Source organism: Chelonia mydas, chromosome 26 (assembly GCF_015237465.2).
Source record: "Chelonia mydas isolate rCheMyd1 chromosome 26, rCheMyd1.pri.v2, whole genome shotgun sequence".
NCBI classification, from domain to species: domain Eukaryota; kingdom Metazoa; phylum Chordata; order Testudines; family Cheloniidae; genus Chelonia; species Chelonia mydas.
Genome location: NC_057859.1, coordinates 13,856,976 through 13,873,167, shown reverse-complemented (window position 1 = coordinate 13,873,167; position 16,192 = coordinate 13,856,976). Strand labels below are relative to the sequence as shown.

At 48.9% G+C, this 16,192-nt stretch overlaps 1 protein-coding gene across 1 annotated transcript in view; it reads left to right on the top strand.

The window, feature by feature from the left end:
• NUDCD3 (NudC domain containing 3) overlaps positions 1-16,192 on the top strand; it is a 61,988-nt gene that overhangs the window by 24,015 nt on the left and 21,781 nt on the right. The window contains exon 3 of the mRNA XM_007072419.4: positions 11,861-11,993. Coding sequence (XP_007072481.3) covers positions 11,861-11,993 — 133 coding nt within the window. The remainder of the gene's footprint in view (positions 1-11,860; positions 11,994-16,192) is intronic.

Here is a 16,192-nt window from a genome sequence, read left to right as displayed (position 1 = left end):
GAGGTTGAGGCAAATCGCCTGGCTGCTGGTTACATGCAGCCAGACACCAGGGTGGTTAGAAGAGCACAGGAGGGCGCGGTGCGCATCAGAGAAGCTTTGAAAACCAGTTTCATGACTGGCCAGGCTACAGTGTGAAAGTTCTGTTTGTTTCTCCTTGATTAACCCCCCCCTCGGTTCACTCTACTTCCCTGTAAGCTAACCACCCTCCCTTCCCCCCTTCGATCACCTTTTGCAGAGGCAATAAAGTCATTGTTGCTTCACATTTGTGCATTCTTTATTAATTCATCACACAAATAGGGGGATAACTGCCAAGGTAGCCTGGGAGGGGTGGAGGAGGAGGGAAGGACAAGGCCACACTGCACTTAAAAACTTTAAAACTTTAAAACTTATTGAATGCCAGCCTTCTGTTGCTTGGGCAATCCTCTGGAGTGGAGTGGCTGGGTGGCCGGAGGCCCCCCCACCATGTTCTTGGGCGTCTGGGTGAGGAGGCTATGGAACTTGGGGAGGAGGGCGGTTGTTTACACAGGGGCTGTAGCGGCGGTCTGTGCTCCAGCTGCCTTTCCTGCAGCTCAACCATACGCTGGAGCATATTAGTTTGATCCTCCAGCATTGAATCCTGCCTCCTGTCATCACACTGCCACCACCTATCATCTTCAGCCCTCTCTTAAGCCCACCACCTCTCCTCGTGTTCATGTTGTGCTTTCCTGCACTCTGACATTGTCTGCCTCCACGCATTTGTCTGTGCTCTGTCAGTGTGGGAGGACAGCATGAGGTCAGAGAACATTTCATCATGACTGCTTTTTTTTTTTTTTTTTTTCATCTTCTATTCTTTGCTAGCCTCTGGGAAGGAGAAGATACTGTGATCCTTGAAACACATGCAGCTGGTGGAGGAAAAGAAAAGGGACAGTGGTATTTAAAAAGACACATTTTATAGAACAATGGGTACACTCTTTCATGGTAAACCTTGCTGTTAACATTACATACATAGCACATGTGCTTTCGTTACAAGGTCACATTTTGCCTCCCCCCACCGCGTGGCTACAGCGGGGAACATTTCTGTTCAGCCACAGGCAAACAGCCCAGCAGGAATGGGCACCTCTGAATGTCCCCTTAAGAAAAGCACCCTATTTCAACCAGGTGACCAAAAATGATATCACTCTCCTGAGGGTAACACAGAGAGAGAAAGAACGGATGTTGTTTGAACGCCAGCAAACATACACTGCAATGCTTTGTTCTGCAATGATTCCCGACTACGTGCTACTGGCCTGGCGTGGTAAAATGTCCTACCATGGTGGACGGAATAAGGCTGCCCTCCCCAGAAACCTTTTGCAAAGGCTTTGGGAGTACATCCAGGAGAGCTTTATGGAGATGTCCCTGGAGGATTTCCGCTCCGTCCCCAGACATGTTAACACAGTTTTCCAGTAGCTGTACTGGCTGCGAATGCCAGGGCAAATTAATCATTAAACACACTTGCTTTTAAACCATGTATACTGTTTAGAAAGGTACACTCACCAGAGGTCCCTTCTCTGCCTGGTGGGTCCGGAAGGCAGCCTTGGGTGGGTTCGGGGGGTACTGACCCCAGGTCCAGGGTGAGAAACAGTTCCTGGCTGTCGGGAAAACTGGTTTCTCCGCTTGCTTGCTGTGAGCTATCTTCAACCTCCTCCTCCTCATCTTCCTCGTCCCCAAAACCTGCTTCCGTGTTGCCTCCCACTCCATTGATGGAGTCAAAGCACCCCCTAAAATGGTATGCAGCTCATCACAGAAGCGGCATGTTTGGGCTCTGACCCAGAGCGGCCATTTGCCTCTCTGGTTTTCTGGTAGGCTTGCCTCAGCTCCTTAAGTTTCACGTGGCACTGCTTCGGGTGCCTGTTATGGCCTCTGTCCTTCATGCCCTGGGAGATTTTGACAAATGCTTTGGCATTTCGAAAACTGGAACGGAGTTCTGATAGCACGGATTCCTCTCCCCATACAGTGATCAGATCCAGTACCTCCCGTTTGGTCCATGCTGGAGCTCTTTTACGATTCTGGGACTCCATCATGGTCACTTCTGCTGATGAGCTCTGCACTCACCTGCAGCTCGCCACGCTGGCCAAACAGGAAATGAAATTCAAAAGTTCATGGGCCTTTTCCTGTCTACCTGGCCAGTGCATCTGAGTTGAGAGCGCTGTCCAGAGCGATCACAATGGAGCACTCTGGGATAGCTCCCGGAGGCCAACACCGTCAAATTGCATCCACGCTACCCCAAATTCGACCCGGCAAGGCCGATTTCAGCGCTAATCCCCTTGTCGGGGATGGAGTAAGGAAATCGATTTTAAGAGCCCTTTAAGTCGAAAAAAAGGGCTTCGCCATGTGGACGGGTGCAGGGTTAAATCGAGTGAACACTGCTAAATTCGACCTCAACTCCTGGTGTAGACCAGGCATCTGTTTCCTTATCTGTACAATCGGGATAGTTCCATATCATGGTGAGGCTTAATTCTGTGACTGTAAAGCAGGATGAGGACCTGTTATGAAACTTACTGTTGACAGCAAAGTGTTCATAGGGTGTGAAAATTGTAATGCCCCCAGAAAGGACTCAACAGATTTTTCTCAGCGTTTCCCACCTCGTGACTAAGAACAATCAGAAATGTCATCGGCAGAGGAAATGGTTGGAGAAAGGCAAGTGACCGAACATAGTGTAAGCTAGAATTGGTTGATCAAGAGTAAATGCACTTAATGTTGACGATAAGCCAGTGATCTCCTCTAAGCTCAGGCTCTTTCAGCCTTTTCTCTATTACCTCTGCTAGGAGTGTTCCTCACCCATCACAGGAGAGGCAGAAAAGCCACAATCCCGATGGCCTTTTCTTGGCCGACACAGGTATGGTTCTTGACCCTCCAAAGGGTAGCGGAACTGACCTGATCGGGGCTGTCCATGTTGTGATGAAGCAGGACTGTTCTTAATGTTTCCTCTGAATATTGTTGGGGTGCCTCAGTTTCCCCTATGCAGTTCTTAAGTATCTAGGGGGTGGGATAAGGGTGTGTGATTGTTGCAGAGCCCTAGAGGGCAGGTGTGTGCAGGGGTCTGGACACAGAGAATGGCTGACACCCTGTTTCCTGGCAACTGTTGGCCTGGCTTCCCCCCTGTAAGGGTTGGAGAACAAAGGAATCAATTCTCCTGGCCTGGGAAAGGGACAAAGCCCAGAGGAGGAGGGGCTGGAGAGAGTTTCAGTTTGGGGCTGGCTGTGGACATGGAGTGAAGGGCATACGGGGTTGTCTGGCTCACTGCCCCCCAAAATGGACCCGGCTGAGGGGTCCTGTTCTCTGCACCTACAAGCTCTGTTTTAGACCATGTTCCTGTCGTCTGATAAACGTCTGTTTTACTGGCTGGCTGAGAGTCCCGTCTGACTGCGGAGTTGGGGGGCTGGGCCCTCTGGCTTCCCCAGGACCCTGCCTGAGGGGACTCGCTGTGGGAAGCGCACGGAGGGGCACAGGATGCTGAATGCTCCGAGGTCAGACCCAGGAAGGTGGAAGCCATGTTAGCTGCTTGCCCTGAAGACAGTCTGCTCACAGAAAGGAGACTTCCCCAGAGTCCTGAGTGGCTTCGTAGGGAGCAGTTCCAGAGCATCACCCGGGGACTCCATGACACATGTCTTAGCAGACCGAACGAGAGCATCTTTCTCCATCCCAGCGTTGTGTCCCTGTCAGGTTGACTCCTGAGAGGGTAGAGAGTGAGAAGTCTGGTGTTTTTGAGCAGGTGTCCCAAGTCTGCCAGGAGGGGTCCAAACTGAGATTTCAAAGTTACCTCCCTTTGAGCTATCTGACGCCTTTCCATTAAAGAAACCCCTTACCTTTCACTTCCTAGCACCTGTCGCTGTTCTCTTATTTATGTTCTGTGTAATCAGTTGAGGTTAGATATTAGGAAAAACTTTTTAACTCTGATAATTAAGCACTGGCACTGGTTACCAAGAGACGTTGTGGAATCCCTGTCAGTGAAGGTTTTTAAGTACAGGTTAGATGAACACCCGCAGGGACAGTCTTGGTATAATTAATCCTGTCTTGTTGTGAGGGGGTGGACTAGATGACCTGCTGGAAAGCGTCCAGCGGAGGATAACAAAAATGATTAGGGGACTGGAACACATGACTCATGAGGAGAGGCTGAGGGAACTGGGATTGTTTAGTCTGCGGAAGAGAAGAATGAGGGGGGATTTGATAGCTGCTTTCAACTACCTGAAAGGGGGTTCCAAAGGGGTTGGATCTAGACTGTTCTCAGTGGTAGCAGATGAGAGAACAAGGAGCAATGGTCTCAAGTTGCAGTGTGGGAGGATTAGGTTGGATATTAGGAAAAACTTTTTCACTAGGAGGGTGGTGAAGCACTGGAATGGGTTACCTAGGGAGGTGGTGGAATCTCCTTCCTTAGAGGTTTTTAAGGTCAGATTTGACAAAGCCCTGGCTGGGATGATTTAGTTGGGGATTGGTCCTGCTTTGAGCAGGGGGTTGGACTAGATGACCTCCTGAGGTCCCTTCCAACCCTGATATTCTATGATTGATTGTATAATTTCATCGAGCCATTCTTGGATCTTTTGTCTCCAAGAGTGGGGGATCTGTTGAGATGGGAGTCTATAGAGAAGAAAATTCCTTCTCTGTGATTGTTGTGGGATGAGTTCCCACTCCTTACAGAGTTGAGGGTTCTGAAATCTTTGCATTCCCTCACTTTCTATGTGTGACAGTAACATCACTATCTGCTCTAGGAGGACCTGCTGTGCTTGCATTCCACAGCACGGACTAGGACCAAGCTTGCCCTTTGAGCCTGGAATTCCTGTCTAAGGCCTGGGCAGAGTCTGGACTCTGCTTTGACTAGATCTCTAGAGCAGTGGTTCTCAACCAGGGGTACACGTTCATCTCTGAGCACCACCAGAGGTTCCAGGGGGTACATCAACTCATCTAGATATTTTTACGGAGCCTATTTTACAACAGGCTACATAAAAAGCACTAACAAAGTCACTACAAACTCAAATTTCATACAATGACTTGTTTATACTGCTCGATATATCATACACTGAAATGTAAGTACAGTATTTATATTTCAATGGATTAATTTTATAATTATATGCTAACAATGAGAAAGTAAACAATTTGTCAGTAATAGTGTGGCTGGGGCACTTACAAAATCAGACATAAAAATACAAAAGTAAGTCGTTTTTAAGTGAGGTGAAACTTGGGGGTACACAAGACAAAGCAGACTTCTGAAAGGGGTACAGTAGTCTGGAAAGGTTGAGAGCCGCTAGTCTAAAGAACAAGAATTACAGGTAAGTAACAGTCTCCTCCTTCTTTCCTTCAGTGGCCAGCACTTGCAGTTGGATGGTTGTTTGACCCCCAGGCAGCTGCAGGTCTTTATCTCTGTTGGGAATGGGTCTAGGCATTGGTATTAATGACCGCATAGATGTGTGTTGCAGTCCATAGGAACAAAAAACAGATTTGCTGCTTCTCGGTGGTGCATTGTTAAAGGTTTCACCTCCCCCAAAATGACACATTGCGAGCAAAAATAGAGCAAGACAGAACACACAGACCCACCCACACCATCCCCACCACCAGGCAGCCAAGTGCAATCAATACCAAACCCTTTATTTTAAAGCTGATGCTTTTTCACCCTCCCTCTACTCAACCCGACCGCCATCTGTTGCCAGCCGTTGCTAGCGTTCCTGGGCCCTAGTACACTGACCAGCACAGCAGGTGGTGGTAGTCATTGACAGTCTTCCGCCTGGAGACCAACTGCAGATGTTCCTGAGCTGGCTCCATGAATACCCTGTCCCCTGGGAGACGATCAGTGGGAGGGGCTGTTGTTTTTGCTGTGTGATGGCAGGAAAGGCTCTCTCTCTGGAGATGCAGCTGGTGCTACTTGGTGGCCCTATTGAAGCAAGACTAGCAGCATGTTTGACCATCTTTCCATGAGCACGTCTAAGCCTCAGCATGGCAGGAGGCAACAATGGAAGAAGGTGCCTGAAGAGTCCTCTCTGCCCTGCTCACTTTGAAATGATGCCATCCCAGTATTTCTGAGGAGAGGGGATCAGCTGTTTTCTAGTTTATCTTCCCACTCCAGCTAAGAAGCTCTAGCCAGTTACCTTATGCTGTGAACACAAAGGATCAAGTAAGCCAAGCTGGGCCAGACCAGGGCAGTGTTTGGATGGGAGGCCTCTGTGGGAAACCCAGGTAGCTGCAGGAAACGGTGTTGGTGAGTCAGTGAACGGTGCCATTTCTTCTGGGTCAGTACTGAACCTAGTACCCTCCTGTGGTGTCAGCAGGAGGAGCTGTGCCCAAAAGTGAGGTCCTGACCACTTCTTTAAAGAGCCCATGTCACTGCTGCACAAGGTTAGGGTGTTAACCCAACTGCATTGGTAAGTTTCCACTTACGTAGTTCCATCTTGCCTCTCTAAATCACCCATTTTCAATGTTCTGTCCCAAATTCTGTGCACTGTTGCTGTGTCTTGAGAGACAACCGCCCTACTCCACCCCAGAAGTGGGTTCACAGATTTCTTACATGCATTTTGAAGCTGAAAGATTCTGTGGAAAGACGAAGCATTACCTAGCTTGGAGAAGTAATTAGGAAGAACATCTGGGGAGGGTTAGATGGGAGCAGGGGAAGGAAATGGCCATTCTTTGCATTATCTCTGACTGTAGCATCACGGTTATGAGTCTCTCTAGGAGGCAGCAGGGCTTGGTGGCATGTTCGCAGGAATGGGAGGGGCTTTGGGCAAGTCACCCTGCCTCAGTTTCCCCATCTGTAAATAGTGGGTAATACTGGTTTACTTCCCAGGGCTGTTGTGAGGCCTGACTCATAGCTGGGCTGCGAAAATGTGCTCCAGCCAGCCCTAGGTGAGCACTAAGGGTCAAGATGACGTCCTTCCTCTGGGCCTTTCGGCTCCAGCCCAGTAGCTGCATTTTGATGAGCTGCAGCTTGTTTGCCCAGTTTTCCCAGCAGAGACGCACTGATGTCAATCTGGGAGTGCAACAGCCTGTTCTCTCCAGGCCTCGCAAGCCCTTGTTAAGACTGACCTTTGCCGCAGGAGGGTGACCTCTGAGCATTCTCCTTTTCATCTGCCTTGCAAAGTGGCTGCTGCCTCCCCAGCTCCAATTAGAAATGCAGAGCAGCCCTTTAAAAGCCAACCGCCTTGTCATGCAGGTTGGGGTGCAGAAACAGAACGTGCTAAGTGGAAAGAGAAATGGAGCAGCTGGAGGTTTCCTTAAGGAAAGTCATTCTGAAGCCCCTGTTTGTAGATTAAAATGAGATGCGAGCTTTAAGTGACCCAGGAGAGGCCTGTAAACTCTCTTACAATACAGTCATGAATAGCTATCCCCCAGCTTCAGTTTGTGAAATAAAAATCCCAGCCTGCCTTTTGGTAGTCGGTGGGAAGCCCCAGACATTGATCCAGTAATTCTCCTGTTGTCCCATCTTTCTGATATGTCACCCTCATTGGTGTATGTTATTTAAATGACACTAATGCCATTGTGTTGTTTTATGAGCTACTTGAGTCCCCAGGTAGATATCCTGAGAGGCTGAAGAGGGAAAGCTGACTAGAATGAAACAGGACTGTGGTCCAATTACTTACACAGCCATATGGAATTAATGTGAAGAAGGGGTGCCGCCTTTGGCTTTTTTCTGATGGATAACGGAGACCTGGAATGTTTGTTTGCTTTCCTGCTTTTATTTTAGAAATATCAGGCACATCGAATTGTCTCTTTCCTGTTTTTGTGGGATGACTCTGTGAAGGTCCTGTTCTGAGCAGGGGGTTGGACTAGATGACCTCCTGAGGTCCCTTCCAACCCTGAGATTCTAGGACCAGAGAACTGGAACAGCAGCTTTCTCAGCCCTTAGTTGGAGTGGAGGTGTTGCATGTTTCACAGAGAGCTTTTTCTCCCAGCTGTTTGTTAGGGGTTTGAGTTAAATAGGCACTAACCAAAAAGACCCTCTCCAAATTTGAAATTTCCTGACCCTTTCTCAATAACTCTTGTAATGTCCTCATTCCACTAGCTCTCCAGCCCTCCCAGGAGCCCTTCAGCAAAGCCAGATAAATTGAGACCTCATTATTTCTGCTGGAAACAAGCAAGCAGAACCCCTCCTTTTTTTTTTAAACCCCCTCCCCCACCCCCTTCTCCGGGCTGTCTTTATACTTCAGAGGGCTAAATGCGATTCCTGCCCTTTATAAAAAAGCATTGAGAATGGAGGGATTGATTTGGGTAATGCAAAGCCTGACTCTGGATATGGGGGATCACCCCACAGGTTGGTGACTTATTACAAAAGGGATTTGTTTGATTAATAACCACTGCTGTTTTCAGTAACCCTTATGCAGCACACTAGATCTCTTCCCTCAGGAGTGGGTGAGAAACATGGGTCTCTCTATAGACCTGAGATGCTTCTATAGCCACCCATTGACATAGTATCTGAGCCCCTCATGATCTTTAATGCCGATGGAGACCTGAGGTCCAGAGAGGCTAAGTGACTTGCCCAAGGTCTTACAGGAAGTCTGTGGCAGAGCCGGGGAATTGAAGCTGGCTCTCCAACAGCGCAAGCTAGCATCCTAACCACCTGATCATCCTTCCTCTCCCCATGAAGCATGTGGGGGTGTGGTGTAACCATAAAGTGCTTTTTCAGACCGTTCTGTTGAGGCATTCTGCTTACATGGCAACATGACCGTTCAGAGTCGCGTCTGTAGCAGTAGCTGCTGCTGACACCAGGACCCTGAGTTGGAAGTGATTTTGTTTTATTCAAGCTGTGCAGGTATCTGAAGAGATCACGTGGCTTGGAAATCATTAGCCAGTTTGCCCTCCCGAGATGACTCTGCGGTCGTGGGCGAGGGTGTTGTGGGGCGTCTGAAATCTTCCCCTGCGCGTTCGTTTTCTATTTGTCCCCCAGTGCTTTTGGTTCCTGAAATCTGTGGGTGGTTTTGGAAGCTGGCAGCTAGAACCAACCAGCAAGAACGCTGGTTCTCTGCTGCCATGCCAACCCCGTCTCCGTGGAAACGGAGGCCCAATGGGCGAACACCAGGCAAATCAAACTTTGTCAAAGTGTTTCAATACCCTCCTTAAATCTCTGCGCTGGTCCATTTCCACAGGGACAGGACATAGCAGCTAGCCGCTGAGCTTGCAGAGCTCAGACACTTCAGCTGCTGCCTTGTGTGTCTGGTGCTCTCGTTTGTTAATTTCAGCAAGTGGTTTCCAAATTACCTGCCAAAAAGGGTGCTTTAATAAGGCTGGTGAAATCTTATATTTTACCCCTTTAATTCTCTATTTAAAAAAAAAAACAAACCCTTAATTTAATTAAAATCTGTGTCTCTTATATAATCTTCAGCATGCAGTTCTGCTGGAAGCCACCCACACTTGGTTGGTTGAAGGCCTAGCAGTGCGTGGGTGCGTGCATGGGGGATAGGTCCCTTGGGTGGGCCGTCTTGCGGGCCTGTTACATTACCTGTTACATAACTCACTGCAGCCCGTGTTTATATTAATCAGGATCGAAGACTAGGTACATGTCAAAACATTTTAAAATATCTCAGACTTTTGTTAGCGCTGCAGCTATGTTTAGAAACGATTGTTTTTTTAAAAAAAAAGAAAAAAAAACCACAACCTTCCTGTGAGATTAAAATGAAAGCGGTTTTATTCTGACAGTGATTTACAGGGACGTTTACAAGTTAGGAATCCCATTTCCAGCTGGAAATTCTATGGATTACTGTTATAAATACCCAGTAAGATTCCTATAGCTATGAAAACAATTGGGTTTTTTTCGTTCGTGTGTTCCCCTTATGCACTGGCAACTCGTTTGCGAGGAGTTACTTTCACTGTTTTGTTGGTCAGTTACGCGTCCAGTCTTACGCCTGAGCTGATCTCACCGCTGTGTGGCCAGTCCAGAACCTGCTCTGCTTTTGCCTGGGGTCGAGGGGTTGTGTGCATACATATTGTGCCCCTCAGACCTTGCAAAAGGGTGTTTACCGGTAATAACAGCTGCAAAACTGAAGCAGAGATGTCAGCCAACAGGCCTGTGCCCAGAGAGGAAGGAGAGGGTGCGTTCAAGCATATTTGGTGCTTCCACTCTTCCCTGCTGGATAGACCCTTGCAGATATCACAGGGGAACAGAAAACGCCTTTTGCAAATCAATATTTTATAAAGGAATTTAGGTAAATAATTGTTTCCACATTGTTTAAAGGGGGCTCATCAGAATCTTGAATTGTTTCAATTGTCAGTGGGAATTTTTTAAATGTACCAGTGTCCATTTAGACAGGTAATGCTGAGCTACGGGTCCGAAAATGCTCCTCTAATGCACCAGTTCTTAAAAAAACCACCACACAACAAAGCTGTTAGATCAAACTATGGCAACTCCTCAAGCGTCTTACTACGCAAATCCTGCAATCGTCTCTAGGTTAGAAACCCATCAGAGTCAAGGCAGTTAATGTTTATTTCCTAAACGCGGATTTCCTCAAATGGCAGTTAGCTTTAGGGTTGTTTGAGTTTTTTTTAAGGTGAATGCAAAAGAAAAATAAGACCTGACGGTAGTCCAGATTCTGATGCCGAAGCTCCTGTCTGTCTAACCCAGGCGCGGAGGTGGGTGGAGGGGGGCGGGAAATCAGGTAGCAAAAAACCCAGATCCCATTAACTTTAAAAATCCTCTTTCTCCCTCTGTGGAATTCTCCTTCTGGTACTTCCTGGCTCAGCAAAATGATCTTAGAATGCAAAACCGCAAATACCAGGTGCCTTTTTTTGCAATCTATGGCATTCATTATGTCAGAGTGAAGCATTCTGGGATATCATCACTGAGCCCAGGGATACCAAGAAACAATGTTAAAAAGTAAGTCAAAGCTGGTGCATGGCGTCTCTGCACTGGATTCTGGGTGGGTTTCCCTCATTCTTCACTTTTATTTTGCAGTTCCCCTTTGAGTAACACAGAGGAGAAATGTTTAAAGGGGCGAGACTGTCGTCATGTTTCGGGGGAGGGGTTCTAACTGTAGCCTCCATCAGCCACGCATTGGCTATAGCCCACCTTCTCTTTCCAGCTGTCGTCGTACTGCCCAATCTGCTTCCTTCTCACCAGCTACCTCTGTGAGCGCCTCTCTCTGGTCTGGCCAAGGCAGGCAGGTAGGCTGTATGGACATGGTGGCTTCTTCTGTATCACTCCGTCAAGTGGCGGCAGGTCAGGAAGGCTGTGCTATAGGACAGCAGCACGTGTCCATCATTGTGGTGTCTCCCTTGTCGCTGGATTCATCCAGTTTGGCACCTTTTAAGTAGCAAAAGGAAATCTGAATATTCCTTAGAAAACCCCAGTTTGCCTCCGTTCACCAGTTCCTCTCTCCTCATCGGGTTGTCATGTTCCCACGTGTGCTGAGGTCACTGGGTCAGGCTAGACATGCCTTGGCAGGTAACAGTCTGTCTGGAGGCTGCGTGGAGGTTGGAGATGGAGGGGCTCAGCACGCCTGGATGCAACTGCATGCTGATCCCTTTGCACGTTTACAGTCATTCCTCCCTAGGCTGGCCACGGGCGTTTCTGACACAGACATGGGTATTAGAGTTATTGAGTCTACCTGGGCCATTAATAAGCAGCAAACTGGCAAGGCCGGTGACACCCCTTTCTCTGTACAAGGGGTCCTGGGGCTGGGGAAGGACCTGTAGGAGCCTGGAGCTGTTTCAAACCTGTTCCTTTAGCAGGTGTCCCCAGCGAAGAGAGATCCCAGGGCGTGGGCAGCAGAGTGCCTGTCAAGTCGCTCTTCGGTGCTCCTTGCTCTGCCTCCAGGTAGCCGATTACAGGCACAGCACCCTCCATCTGCCTCGCCCAGCGTGTCCTGGTGTTTCCCACTCTCCGCGTGCGGAGCCACTTGACACCTAGCATCTCGCTCTTTCCCCTCAGGAGGCAGGAGCAGTTCCAGACCAACCCTGACAGTTACAATGGAGCCGTGCGAGAGAACTACACCTGGTCCCAAGACTACAGCGACCTGGAGATTAAAGTGCCAGTACCCAAGCACATCATGAAAGGCAGGCAGGTAATGAGCGCCAGTGCTATCAGCCAGTGACGAGCTCCCCGTCAGCGCCCCGGCCTGCCTGAGTGTTGCTTCTTAGCAGCTCTGACTGCCTGCAAAGTGATGCTGAACAGTGATGGAGCAGGCGTGCGCATGCTAGGGGCACCCCAAACTTGCTTGATTCCCTTTAAGTGCCATACCTCTGCAGACCCCAGACGCTGCCTAGCTTCCCTGGAGGAATACGTGACATATTTCCTCTTTCTTCTCCACTCCTCCTCGCTTGAAACCCAAATGCTGCCTCTGAGTGACTCTTCCCTGGCAGGCTACATTGTATACACACACACTGAAACCCAGACCTTGCCTCCAAGCAGAGACTTCCTAAGGAAAGATGGTGTCCAAACTGGTGTAAGCAAAGGCCAGGTTGTCCCGCACGAGGTCCCCGTTCCTCTCAGGCTGCCCCGTGGCTCACTGCTCTGTAGCTTTATTTTGTGCTGCTGTAAGAGAGCTGCCTGCAGGGTGGATTCAAACAAGTGCAGCTCATATGACTACAGCTGAGGCATGCGGCAGAGTGGCCTGCTTCATTTCACCCCAGGCTGTTTTCCTCGGACTCGCAAGGGTTTTATTGAATGAGGCAGATCCCTTTGACCATCCAGGCCCCCTCCCCTGTTCTCCCCTGCTTGGTTAGCGCGTGTGGGGATGCGCGGCCCTTTTGAATTTGAGTTGATCTGACAATATTGTCGGGTGGATGGAGATTTTTTTTTTTTCCTGGCAGAGACCCATTGGTGAGTGACTCTTCTATTAGCTTGTACCTGCAGGAAAATCTCCAGGTAGCTGGAGCGGCCCTTTCTCCTCCACGTTTCCTGCACTCTCTTCTCTCCCGCTGATGCCCTATGAGCATCTCATTGCTGGGCTGGACAGTGGGTTTGGGGTAGCCAATGTAAATCACACCCCTTTTCGGTTTGTTCCCACTCTCTGATCTTATTGGTGGGGGTGGGTTCGGGGAGGGGTGCGCAGACTGGCTGTTCGAGCCAGAGGTTTATTTTTACTTTCCGTTGTCCTAGAAGCCTTTAAAGAGGCCCCCACTGACTTTGTATTTTTCCATTTGGGAAATACGTTTTTTTTTGTTTTTTTTTTTTTTCCTTCCCCTCTGTTTTCAGGGCAGCTGAAATGAGCACAGTCGGTTTTGTTCACCAGCTTCAGCCTACATAGCTCCGTATCCAAAATAGCTTTGTTTGGTGCATCAGCATAATTGACAGTGGCAGCACAGACCTAGGGAGAATGTGGCTAACTGCTGCTGCGGGGCCAGCAGGGGGCACCCAAGACACCCTTTTTCTACAGGGTCTATAAAATGAACCAGAACCATTTCTTGCTAGGTCTGGGAAAACAAAACCTGCTTCTACCTTGTTTTGCAGTGAGGGGCTTTTCCTCTTTGGGAACAGCCTTCAGGCTGGTGAAGTTCTGGGCCTGACTTGAAAGCACAGTGCTGTTTGCATACAGTGCCACTAGCTTGAAGGAGCGGCGTCCTCGCATGGGAGGTCCTGAACTCTGGTACTGCATGGGTGCACTGCAAGAGCCACCCTTCATTCTGATGGATCCTCCAACCCCCTTTTGCACCATGAGCTGAAGGCCGCTGGCAGCTAGAGAAGGGACAGCAGAGAGAGAGGAAAGGGTTAGTGTTCACTCTGCTTAGAAGAAAGAGGGGCATAAATAAAACTCTGGCTTGTCGTTCTTTTCTTTTTCTTTTTCCCGCCTTTCCTTTTAATGAACATCCCAGCATGACCTTGGGGGTGATCCTGCGGTCCCTGGCAGCAGAGTTTAATGGCTGATGTAGTCACTTCATGTTATTTTTTAGCTCAGTTTACATTACTTCGCCTTTCCCTGCATGCAAATACATTTGCCAGATGTCAGCCCAATTCCACTGCAGAGACTAATCTTGGTAATCAGGAAACTGAACTGGATTAAAGATGGTCTGTCTCTCCCAGAGCTGGTTGGCTAGATCGTGATCAGGAAAGCCCAACATGACCTGCTCACAGATGCTCCCGTCTTGTGCCATGTTCTCTTCAGATCTCATAAACTAAGCAGGATCAAGGTGAATGGGAGACCACCGAGGATCTGTAGGAGTGGTGTTGGTGGCTTGTTAAGCGTGGTCTTCCCTGTGAGCTAGTTCTGAGTCAATTCCCCAGCACGATTCAGGAAGTGCTGTGTGGCTGAATGTGCTGTCCTTCAAATGAGATGTAAAATTGAGCTCCCGATGACTGGTGTTCCTTAACATTCCCAAGGCATTTATTGCAAGGGTCAAGGTGTAAGCCCCAGCGTCCTGTCCAGATTCCACCACCTCTTCTTCCTCTCCAAACACCCCTGCAGTTTCAACTGGATTTGAGATCTCTTCATTTATTGTCCTACACAATTGTGTAGTGATGCCGCATGCTGTTAAACAGCTGGCCTGGCCCCACTGCAGAAGTGGCTGCATGTCAGAGGTGGGTCAAGTAATCTCTGTTTTCGCCCTCATCTGCCCCACGGAGGGTTGAATCTTAATGAATGTTTCCAAGTGTTCTGTCACTTTCGGAAGAGGATATAGATTATGGCACTTGGTGCTGGATGGAGTTGCTCGTGCAGCTTGCTCTACAGGCTTTCCCACAGCGCCGTGCCGAGGTTTAGATGGGAGGCAGGAGTTCTGGGCAAGGCAAGGCAAGGCAGCATGTGTGTGAACACAGGCATGGCCCTCTGCTGCAGGAAGGGGTGTCCTGGGGATAGGCATGGAAACTCTCAGGTTCAGTCCTTTCCTCCTCAGGAGCCTCACAATGTAAAAGCAGCATTTTGCAGGGTCAAGAAGGGGTTGGCTGGGGGAGGGAAACAGGAAGTGACACCATTCGTGTCTTCTCATCCGGTCCTGGTCCCGCGGCACAGAAACTGCAGATCTTTCTAACCTGCAGCACCGCCACATTCCCTGATGTGGGCAAGGGCCCTGGGAGCGTTGGAGTGAGGCCACCAGTCTGCGAGCTGTGTGGCTGTGAGCTAAGCTGTGGCTGACCCCAGCTATTCAGAGGTGACAGTAACATCTGACCCATCAGTGGTGGGTTTCTAGCATGCACTTCCCTCCTCAGTAGCAGGAGGTGCCATGAGCACTGTAGCGAAGCAGTTCACGCACATGGTAATGTCACCCCCTCTTCCCGTGTCATGGAAGCAACGACACAGCTAAGGTTGCAGCTGAGTTTTCATTTAAACCAGATCTTGACCCACTCTAAAATCCACAAAAATGTCCGTATCTACGTCAAAAATGGTAGGCTAGGTCAGGGGTCAAAGTAGAATTTTTCTACCAAATTTGAAAGTAAATGGACATAGAATTTGTGAATGACGACATCTTACAAACTGGAAGTGTTCACCCACGTTCTACAAATAAGCTTATTCTTTTGCTACCTTGCAGCAAAAAAGCCCAAGTAAAGTGAGATTAAAATGCACTTCACTGGCCTTCCTTGGCTGCGAACTAGTGCCCAGCACCAAAGGTGATTTAAAATCTCATTTTAAACATGATTAACTTTTGATTTAGGACGGTTGCTATGGCATTTTGGCTCAGGCAAGCTTAAATGTAGCTGTCCCTGGACTGTCCCTGGAGGAGCAGCAGCAGGAGACTGGGAGGGTAGAGGTTCCTCTCTCTCATCTTGAACTCTGATTGCTTGTAGGCCCCCCCATCACATTAGTATGAGTGCCTCCCCAGAACTTGAACATAGAAATAACAATGACAATCTTTCTTCCTTCCCAGCCTGTAGGAGAATTAGCTGGATTAGTTCATAGGTTTTTTTTGTTTGCTTGCTTGCTTGGTGCGGGTGTGTGTGGGTGTATTTGTGTGCGAAGAAATTATTGGGGCTGAAAGCGACATGGAAGAGCTGAGTTCTGAACTCAGCAAGGCCCACAGTCGTTATGCTCTCTTGTGGGAGTTAGTTTCATAGTCTCAGCGCGGCTCCGGTGAAAGTTCTGTCTCCCGCACTCTTGGATCCCATCGTTCGTGACTCCAGTGGAATGGAGTTGTCGTGGGAAGTTGTGGTGGTTGGGGCAGAGGCAGTTAGGGCAATCTCATGGGGGACTTTGAGCATCAGGGACAGAGACCTTGAATCGCTCTCTATATTTAATGGGGCGCAACTGCAGAGAGCAGAGCCATGAGGTGATGAGATCACGGTGACCTGAATTGCTAAGCAGATTGGTTGCTGTGTTCTGTGTTTGTTGGA